This window comes from Schistocerca gregaria, chromosome X (genome assembly GCF_023897955.1).
Source record: "Schistocerca gregaria isolate iqSchGreg1 chromosome X, iqSchGreg1.2, whole genome shotgun sequence".
NCBI classification, from domain to species: domain Eukaryota; kingdom Metazoa; phylum Arthropoda; class Insecta; order Orthoptera; family Acrididae; genus Schistocerca; species Schistocerca gregaria.
This window is the reverse complement of record NC_064931.1, coordinates 427,118,802-427,129,984: the sequence shown is the minus strand read 5'-3', so window position 1 is coordinate 427,129,984 and position 11,183 is coordinate 427,118,802. Positions and strand designations below refer to the sequence as shown.

Here is an 11,183-nt window from a genome sequence, read left to right as displayed (position 1 = left end):
CCTTTGGCATGGATGATAGCAGTGACATATCATGGCATGGGAGCGATGAGGCCTTGACATCAATGGAGGGAGTTGGCACCACATCTGCATATGCATGCATGCATGCATACCACCTAATTCCCATAAATCTCAAGGAAGGGGGGAGGGGTGGTGGGGGTGGGGGAGGGGGAGGGGTATGTGCTCTGGCACCACCTTCATTCACATACCATGTGTATTTTGAAAAGTTTCAAATCTGGCAAGTTGGGGAGGGGGGGGGGGGGGGCAGCACCTCAAATTTAACTTGCCACTGTGTTCCTGTGACCACCACACTCCTGGCCTTTTGATACGAGGCATTATCTTGCTGAAAAATGCCACTGCTGTTGGGAAATGGGATTGTCATCAAGGGGTGGATGCAGTCTGTAACCAGTGTGCGATACTCCTTGGCTGTCATGGTACCGTGCATGAGCTCTACTGGACCCCTGATGCCAATGTGAATGTTCCCCAGAGCATAAAGGAGCTGCCACCAGCTTTTGTCGATCTTGCAGTACAGGTGTCAAGGATGTGTTCCCTGGAAGATGACCGATTCACACCCTCCAATAGGTATGAAGAAGCCATCAGGATCCATAAGACCACTCAGTGCTCTGCCAATGCACTGATGTCTAGTGCAAATTGGCATGTGCCCATTTGAGTCTTAGTTGTCATGGTACTGACATTGGCACATGCAAGGGTCGTCAGCTGCAGAGGTTTATCATTTAGAGTCTTTGGTGCACTGTGTGTTCAGACATTTTTATTCTGGCCAGCATTAAAGATTGGTGTTAGTTCCACCAGTTTGCTACCTGTCCTGTTTTACCAATCTGCCCAGTCTACAACTTATGATACCTGTAACAAGGTGTGGCTGCCCAACCCCACAACATATGGACATGATTTCATGTTTGTTTTGCCCCACATTGAAGACCCAACAGCACTCCTGCAACACCCAACAAGTTGTGCAGTTTCTGAAATTCTTTAGCTGTCATTACTTCCAGGTGATGAGATCACCTGGATGGGTTTATACCTATAGTAAGTCAGCGGTCATAATTTTCTTCTGGCTGATCAGTATTTTATTGACAGCAGTGGTGCAGGATGGCCTATTTTATTGGACTCCATACTAAAAATGTTGCCATGAAGGCAATTTTATATAACTGATGTGAAGACAAATTGGTAGTAAATTATTTAGTAACAACTCTTGGCAGTTTAAATATGAATTTGTTTTCAATAATCATTTGTGCCAATTTCTCTGTGCAACGTACTGCATAACCATTACCCAGCAGGTGCTACAAATAGACTTAATGTGTCACTTTAGTGTGGTTTAAATTTAATACCAGTTTCTTCCATACACTGAAACTTCTGCTGTTTTGGATCTTCATAGGTACAAATTGAAATTTTAGAAGTGATATTTTTAGGAAGGTTGTACATTAATAAACTGTCAGACTGAAAAACCGACAGGAGGACACTGTACAATCCAACTTGTCAGTGGCAGATCATCTTTTAGATTTAACATTAACAGAAGCTCCACATCAAAAAACTAATATTTGTAATAAAGTAAATGTTTTTATTTCTCAGTGTTACCTAGACATAAAAAAATTTAAATGCCTCCTTTCAACACAATGTATCTGGATTACTTAACCTATCTTATAACTTACCTGCAATGAAACTGCTGATTCTTCACGTTTCAGATGCTCATTTGGGCCTTGATGTGACCAAACAGAGCTACTATCTTGTGAAAGAATGGGTGATGAGCTAACACGCCTCATTGTTTCCATACCAGGGCTTGGAGTAAGTGATTGCAAACTACCTGTTGTCATAATTTTTGTTGCAATCTCTCTTATTGCCAGTGGATTATTTAGATCAATCATAACATGATGGAGTTGGCTCAATACTTCTCTCACAACTTTCCCCAACCCTTGGTTTAATTCTGGCAATGATGAACAACCAGCTTCATGAAGTGATTCCTGCATAAAATATTCAAACTATAGATAGTTTATTAGGCCTATGTTAGCTAAAATTTCTTTAAGTATTTTTCAAATATTTTATCAGTATGGAATTAAATATTTAAGTTTATTGCAGAGAAACAGGAACCAAAATGCTAAAATTCTATGTTTTTAACATTATGACAACTTTTGATTTAGTCAGAATTATCCAGATATTCCTGTAAATGTCTTGAAATCTGCATAGTGATGCAGAACATTAGTAAAAAAATTTTATACCTAACTTTCTAAATTAGCATCTCTTAATAAACCAATAAAAGTGATTCTGGTACACAAATTTCATTGAATATTTAAAAAAACTTTCTCAAAATTTAAAATAAACAACAAATTACTTTAGAATACTGTACAGTTTAATTCCTTAAACTGCACAGAAAATTTTATCCACTTACCTACTCAGATTCTATAGCAACCACCTGAGCCACAGCTAATTTGACATGAATATAATCAGTTCACAATTTGTTACAGAACAGAAGTGGTACTATAAAGACCATGAACCTAGATTTGAAACACTGTTTCATCACTCACTTTTCAGTTGTATGTATATAGATACCCACTACAATGACAACCTAAACGTTGGTGCACATTTCACTGCAATGTTACCGAAGTGTTAAATTGCAGATATATCAATGAACAACTGAGTGAATGAATCCATATCACTTAAGTTTAACAAAGAAGGATGCACAGAGATTTACAATTGTGATATGTTTCAACAAGCTACACAGCTGGCCGACACCACAGATCACTGATCTTTCTTTCTTAGCTGAAGATATTCCTTTTCAATCTATCATCCAGAAAACTCTTAGAGGATGGAGTACTGAAAATAGAGTAAACAATATATGCAGTTCTGCAACTAAATGTCAAGACTCACTCTGCAGTAGAAGCAGGATTACATTCCTGCATCATAACTTTATACTTTCCATTAAAGTTTACAATGTATGAACGGCAGGAGTGGCCGTGCGGTTCTAGGCACTACAGTCTGGAGCCGAGCGACTGCTACGGTCACAGGTTCAAATCCTGCCTTGGGCATGGATGTGTGTGATGTCTTTAGGTTAGTTAGGTTTAATTAGTTCTAAGTTCTAGGAGACTGATGACCTCAGAAGTTAAGTCGCATAGTGCTCAGAGCTATTTGAACCTGTTACTATGTATGCACATCACAAAAATGTTATGATTCGTGGTATTTGGCCATTTTGTGGTAATAAATTCAATTTTGATAGAGCAACACCAAAATGAACAGTTTTACTGCAATTTATAGTTTCCCTGCAAGCAACAAGCTTATGTCACCAACTAGCTTATGTCACCAACTAGCTTAGTTGACAATTCTTACATCCTGTCATCCTTCACAATAAAAGTTGTTGCCTGCCAATATTTCATCATCCGCTTGTATTATGGGGTGAAACACTGACCAAGAGCAGAAACATACTCAAACTAAAGCACTCAGTCCAACTATTTTTCTATTAACTGACACTGGAGACAACCACCACCTCCATGGCTGGCTGCCAGTTTGCCTTTAATTTCTATGTTTACATCATTTATAACCAAATATAGGAAGATGAATCAATAAAAGTAGAAGAAAGATGACAGCATGAAGAACAAACAGTGAAAACATTGTTTACAGTGAATTTTAGTGGGATGAAAGAACTTTCCCCATTATGTGCATATGGATCTACATGATTGACAAGGGAGTGGGGAAACTTGATCCAAAATGCAAGGAAAAAAAACTTTGCTGTCCTGTAAATGCAAGAGGAAGATTCTTAGTTTAACTCCATTAAAGAAACTAACAAAAAGAAAATCCTTCTGGAAATTAGCAGACATCAAAAAAGCTCTTTTGTTAGGATGTCAGGAAAGATATGAAGTCTATGGTTCATGTATAGTGATATAGGTCATCATATAACTAAGTCTGCAGAACAGCAAAGATAATGCACAGGAAATGACTGTTCTGAAATCTAAATCCTAATGGTAGGCTGCTGAACTATGTGATGATTAAGTTTGTATCTCCACTCAACATAGCTTTTATCAAAATGTGTAATCTGACAATGGAAATGAGATAGAAGAAAATAGTGAGCATTGAATTTATAGTGTGTGTTGAAAATGTGTTGTCTGCAGTATCATCTGATATCATCCAAGGTGGTTTTTTATACAGTAATAATTTATTCTGCCTCACATCTTCACAAAGTTCATACAGTGCTGACAACCTGTCTCAAAACTTTCTTCATTTTGATGAAGTTACAGGCAATCTAATACAATTAGAAACCTTTTTTTAAGAACACATTTGAGGGATGCCCATCATTCCATAAAGCACTTTCATTCTTTAATCACTGTTTCTACTATTTTAGACAGAACAGTCATGATTGTTGGGTCTATAGTTTTCTGGATCTCGTTTAAATGCAGACATTGCCTTGCTCTTGTTTGAAAGGTTTTGGGTATGCTACTTCCTTCATTACTAAATATAATCGAAAGTGGCTGGGTTTAAAAGATCTAGCAGTGTTTCATCATTGTTGCCAATATGCTGCCAAGACTTATTTTTGTTGTTGTTGTGGTGGTCTTCAGTCCTGAAACTGGTTTGATGCAGCTCTCCATGCTACTCTATCCTGTGCAAGCTTCTTCATCTCCCAGTACCTTCTGCAACCTACAGCCTTCTGAATCTGCTTAGTGTAGTAATCTCTTGGTATCCCTCTATGATTTTTACCCTCCACACTGCCTTCCAATACTAAATTGCTGATCCCTTGATGCCTCAGAACATGTCCTACCAACCGATCCCTTCTTCTGGTAAAGTTGTGCCACAAACTTCTCTTCTCCCCAATCCTATTCAATACCTCCTCTTCAGTTATGTGATCTACCCAACTAATCTTCAGCATTCTTCTGTAGCACCACATTTCGAAAGCTTCTATTGTCTTCTTGTCCAAACTATTTATTGTCCATTTTCCACTTCCATACATGGCTACACTCCATACAAATACTTTCAGAAACAACTTCCTGACACTTAAATCTATACTCGATGTTAACAAAATTCCTCTTCTTCAGAAACGCTTTCCTTGCCATTGCCAGTCTACATTTTATATCCTCTCTACTACGACCATCATCAGTTACTTTGCTCCCCAAATAGCAAAACTCCTTTACTATTTTAAGAGTCATTTCCTAATCTAATTCCCTCAGCATCACCCGATTTAAAGTGACTACATTCCATTATCCTCATTTTGCTATTGATGATGTTCATCTTATATCCTCCTTTCAAGACACTATCCATTCTGTTCAACTGCTCTTCCAAGTACTTTGCTGTCTGACAGAATTACGATGTCATCGGCGAACCTCAAAGTTTTTATTTCTTCTCCATGGACTAATACCTACTCCGAATTTTTCTTTTGTTTCCTTCACTGCTTGCTCAATATACAGATTGAATAACATCGGGGAGAGGCTACAACCCTGTCTCACTCCCTTCCCAACCGCTGCTTCCCTTTCATGCCCCTTGACTCATAACTGCCATTTCGTTTCTGTGCAAATTGTAAATAGCCTTTCGCTCCCTGTATTTTACCCCTGCCACCTTCAGAATTTGAAAGAGCGTTTTCGAGTCAACATTGTCAAAAGCTTTCTCTAAGTCTACAAATGCTAGAAACGTAAGTTTGCCCTTCCTTAATCTAGCTTCTAAGTTAAGTCGTAGGGTCAGTATTGCCTCACGTGTTCCAACATTTATACGGAATCCAAACTGATCTTCCCAGAGGTCGGCTTCTACTAGTTTTTCCATTCGTCTGTAAAGAACTCGGGTTAGCATTTTGCAGCGGTGACTTATTAATCTGATAGCAGGTGTTGACAGATGTGAAAATTACCGAACTTTCTTCGGGATTGGAATTATTATATTCTTCTTGAGGTCTGAGGGTATTTTGCCTGTCTCATACATCTTGCTCACCAGATTGTAGAGTTTTGTCAGGACTGGATCTCCCAAGGCCGTCAGTAGTTCCAATGAAATGTTGTCTACTCCCGGGGCCTTGTTTCGACTCAGGTCTTCCAGTGCTCTCTCTCTCTTCACGCAGTATCTTATCTCCCATTTCGTCTTCATCTATATCCTCTTCCATTTCCATAATATTGTCCTGAAGTACATTGCCCTTGCATAGACTCTCTATATACTCCTTCCACCTTTCTGCTTTCCCTTCTTTGGTTAGAACTGGGTTTCCATCTGAGCTTTTAATATTCATACAAGTGGCTCTCTTTTCTCAAAAGAGTCTCTCTAATTTTCCTGTAGGCAGTATCTTACCCCTAGTGAGATAAGCCCCTACATCCTTACATTTGTCCTCTAGCCATCCCTGCTTAGCCATTTTGCACTTCCTGTCAATCTCATTTTGAAGACGTTTGTATTCCTTTTTGCCTGCTTCATTTTTATATTTTCTCCTTTCATTAATTAAATTCAATATTTCTTCTGTTACCCAAGGATTTCTACTTGCCCATGTCTTTTTACCTACTTGATCCTCTACTGCCTTCACTACTTCATGCCTCAAAGCTACCCATTCTTCTTCTATTGTATTTCTTTACCCCATTCCTGTCAATTGCTCCCTTATGCTCTCCTTGAAACTCTGTACAACCACTGGTTCTTTCAGTTTATCCAGGTCCCATTTCCTTAATTTCCCACCTTTTTGCAGTTTCTTCAGTTTTAATCTACAGGTCATAACCAACAGATTGTGGTCAGAGTCCACATCTGCCCCTGGAAATGTCTTACAACTTGAAACCTGGTTCCTAAATCTGTCATACCATTATATAATCTATCTGAAACCTGTCAGTATCTCCAGGCTTCGTCCATGTATACAGCCTTTTATGATTCTTGAACCAAGTGTTAGCTATGATTAAGTTGTGCTCTGTGCAAAATTCTACCAGGCGGCTTCCTCTTTCTTTTTTTTGCCCCATTCCATATTCCCCTACTATGTTTCCTTCTCTCCCTTTTCCTACACTCGAATTCCAGTCACCCATTACTATTAAATTTTCGTCTCCCTTCACTATCTGAATAATTTCCTTTATTTCATTGTACATTTCTTCAATTTCTTCGTCATCTGCAGAGCTAGTTGGCATATGAACTTTTACTACTGTAGTAGGTGTGGGCTTCGTATCTATCTTTGCCACAATAATGCGTTCACTATGCTGTTTGTAGTAGCTTACCCGCATTCCTATTTTCCTATTTATTATTAAACCTGCTCCTGCATTACCCCTATTTGATTTTGTGTTTATAACCCTGTAGTCACCTGACCAGAAGTCTTGTTCCTCCTGCCACCGAACTCCACTAATTCCCACTATATTTAACTTTAACCTATCCATTTCCCTTTTAAAATTTTCTAACCTACCTGCCCGATTAAGGGATCTGACATTCCACACTCCGACCCGTAGAACGCCAGTTATCTTTCTCCTGATAATGACATCCTCTTGAGTAGTCCTCGCCCGGAGATCCGAATGGGGGACTATTACCTCCAGAATATTTTACCCAAGAGGATGCCATCATCCTTTACCCATACAGTAAAGCTGCATGCCCTCGGGAAAAATTACGGCTGTAGTTTCCCCTTGCTTTCAGCCGTTTGCAGTACCAGCACAGCAAGGCCTTGTGGTTAGTGTTACAAGGCCAGATCAGTCAATCATCCAGACTGTTGCCCCTGCAACTACTGAAAAGGCTGCTGCCCCTCTTCAGGAACCACACGTTTGTCTGGCCTCTCAACAGATAGCCCTCCGTTGTGGTTGCACCTGTGGTACGGCTATCTGTATCGCTGAGGCACGCAAGCCTCCCCACCAATGGTAAGGTCCATGGTTCATGGGGGGGGGGGGGGGGTTATTTTTTTAATGCTCCAATTATTTTTGGAACTTCATCTGTATCAAGTAGATATAAACTTTCATCTCTTACAGCTTTCCATGCTATATGGTACTGTTTTGTTTCAGATTACTATAGTACTGACAAACTTGGGTGGCTCAGTTCTTTCCTCTCCATTGTTAATATTTTATGTTAAGATATGGAACATTTCTGTTCACATTTGTTTACTGTAAATTGAGGCTGTTTTATGATGTCAGAAGTAGTTTGTATTTCAAGTTTTCAGTGGCTGCCCTTCGTCTTATTGTGTGCTTTCTTCTTGCACATGTAAGCCAACTGACTGGCCTGTCTAGCATCTTTCTGGAAATTTTCATAGAGCACAATCCGTTCTTGTGGCTTTATTTCCTTGGTGCTTTTTTGCTCATCATTAATAATTCTATAGACCTTAGGACCAGCTAAATCTATGTAGATGTCCTAATTTCCACTTCCTTTCTACACTGTCTTCTATAGATATATCCCACTTTTCTGCTCTTAACAAAATTTATAGTCTACTCCTGTTTTTGAGTGAGTTTTTGAGTATCATCATCTCACAAATGGATCGTCAAAAATAGCCTGCAACCACAGTAGTCATAATCTGAACTTATGTCTGTGGGTATATATGACACATTGTTGTCTATTAATGTGCGTGTAATGTAAATGTAATGTTGACGAGTCCCCAGTACATCACATCTGATTTGACTTTATACGTTATGGGATAATAAAAATTCTGATTCTGATTCTGTGCATCTTAGATTTTCTTGCTGAAACAAGATTGAAGACATTTGATAAAATTTGTGTAGCCACTTTTTCCATTCACTTATTACAAAATAATTTCTTCATCACTATGCAGTAGTACATCAACTTCCAATAAGTCTTTCAATACTTTATTTTGGTAATTCTTTTTTTCTTTTAGAAGACTTTTCCCCTGCAAACTTTATTTATACTACTGCCAATTCATAAAAATTGGAAATCTGATCTTTTTAGTGTAGTTATCTACTTTACAGTCAAAAATTATTTCTGCTTCCACATTTATGTTGAGTTCTACAATAGTATACTATGTTTTTGAATCCCATTAAATTGAAAATTTTTAATCCATTCTGCTTTAAACCTTGCTATCATGAAAATATTTTGTGGATTAGCAGCTAACAGTTGTAAATGTGATTTTTAAATGAATATTGGACTTTCAATGAAGTACTGTTAAATTTAATTATTCTGAATATTGCTTCATTTGTTTTACTGCTATTTACCTACCTCTGTGTAGGAAAACAATTGTGTCTTTGGGAGAGGGCTTCCTCTTCCCAATACTTGTTTCCATGGGTACAGGGGACGACTAGCCACATAATAAAAGTTAATAAAAGCTAGAGATCCCACACATTAGCCACCCAATATGGGTTATGTATTAAATTGGATATAAAGGATGTGTACCTACCATCCATTGGAGTGTGTGTCCAAATATACAATGGGTAGTAACAATTTTAGCTCATTTCTTAAAGTGAGCTCCAGTCACACCATACATCTTGTCTCTTAAGTTGAAAACACTGAAAATCTTAAATGGCAACTCCATAATGTTTGAGCTAGTTTTAATAACCTTTGTTGTGACGATTCCTACATCATGTAAATGATTTACAGGAGAATAATAAAATAGAATCAGTTACAATGTGGCCCTATTTATTACAAGGAGGAACAATTCAGCTACACTATTTTTCTTCTAGGTCTAGTACTTGCAAGTCAGTCATTCCTTCTACTTTTCTGGCAGTATTTCTGATACTAACCATCTAGAGTGAACGTTGCATTCTTGTTGGTGCACTATTTTTGCATAATGTGCTGTTTCACAGTTCCTGCATTTCGTTCCATTTCTTTTCCAGTTACTGTGGAATAATAGAACAGTCCTGTACTACTGTTTAACATTCTTTTTCTTTGATTTTGTTAAAAGCCTCTATACATTTTTCCACTTCTGTCTGAATGGCAGACTGCTTTAGAAAGCATTGGGAAACTAGTTCAAAAATTCTAACTAAAAATATTGTCTGACACTGTCCTCAGGTCTAGTGGATGCTACAAAGGCTATGTTGTTTTTACCACTATCAAGCATATTTTGGATGACATAATAGCATGGATTAAAAAGTAATGTTGTAATCAGGCTGACAGACTAGTTTCAAAGATGGATTAGTTGTTGACAGAAATAATGACTATCACCTAGATTGACTGGTTGTTTTTTCAGTCCTGTGACCTAGGATGGCAGAAATCATGAGAGGAACAACACAAACAGTCCAGTCAAAGGGAAGGGATAATGTGCAAATAAAGAGGAAAACAGAGAGAGAGAGCAGAGGCAAAGTGAGGTGCTAACATCACCACTGACCCATCCCAACACATACACCATACGATTATGGTACAACAGGGCCAACACCAAGCAAAGAAGACAAGAAAAAGGGAAATGAAACTGCACAATAGACCTGACAAAATGAAGAGAAAAGATGGGGAGAACCTGGAAGGTGTGGAGCCAATATCCAAGCCTCCATAACCCACACCTACTCAAACTGAATGACTCCAGTTCCAGGACTTAAACCTGAGAGGAAAAATCTCTTTCACAAAGGAAACTTAAGAAAGATGTAACCATACAAGGGTTGCCTGCTAACAGCTGAGACTAGGAGGATGAGAGGGCATAATTAGTGCAAAGGACTGTAAGGTGAGGACAGTCCAGCAAAATATGGATCACCATGAGGGGAGCCCTAGAACTACAGAGGGAAAGGAGTGGCACATTGTGAAGTAAGAAATGAAGGGTCAACCTAGTATGACCGATACAAAGATGGCAGAGGATAGTAGATTCACATGGGGGAAGGTAGAGGAAAAAATGTCATGTGATTTAGTCTCCTTGACAGTGCAAAGGATATTGCACAGAGGGTAGCCTCTGAAGAGTCAGTCCATGATTGAGGGAAAAGGGATTTGATGTAAGGTCGTAAATCCATCCCTGGAGGAGCTGCCACCAAGAACAAGGAGGGGGGGGGGGTGGTTGGTAGCCATGCCACACCCCTCCCTCCCTCCCTCCCTCCCTCCCCAGACAGATGATGAAGTTCATTATCAGGGATACTTGCATGGCCAGGAAGCTAAAGGAAGTCAGCTGAACAAACAGCATCACCAATATCAGCAACATGGTCATGTACGGTGGGAAAACAAAGTGACAGCCTGAAGGCCACCTTATTGAGTATGTGCATAACAAATCTTGGGTGAATGAAGACTTTATAATGTAACAGAGGGCACGGTAGATGGCCATCAATTCCACAGTAAACACTCCACATGTGGTAGGCAAAATACGGGGTTTTGTGACAATAGAAGACATGAAGTTATATCCCACATGACTGGTGGATTTA

The 11,183-nt window shown here is 39.0% G+C and overlaps 1 protein-coding gene across 1 annotated transcript in view; it reads right to left on the bottom strand.

Annotated features, from left to right (window-relative positions):
- Nucleotides 1-1,661: 1,661 nt before the first annotated feature.
- Nucleotides 1,662-11,183, bottom strand: part of LOC126299579 (uncharacterized) — a gene marked incomplete at its 3' end in the record, with an annotated part of 111,263 nt that continues 101,741 nt past the window's right edge. The window contains 1 exon segment of the mRNA XM_049991591.1: nt 1,662-1,970. Coding sequence (XP_049847548.1) covers nt 1,662-1,970 — 309 coding nt within the window.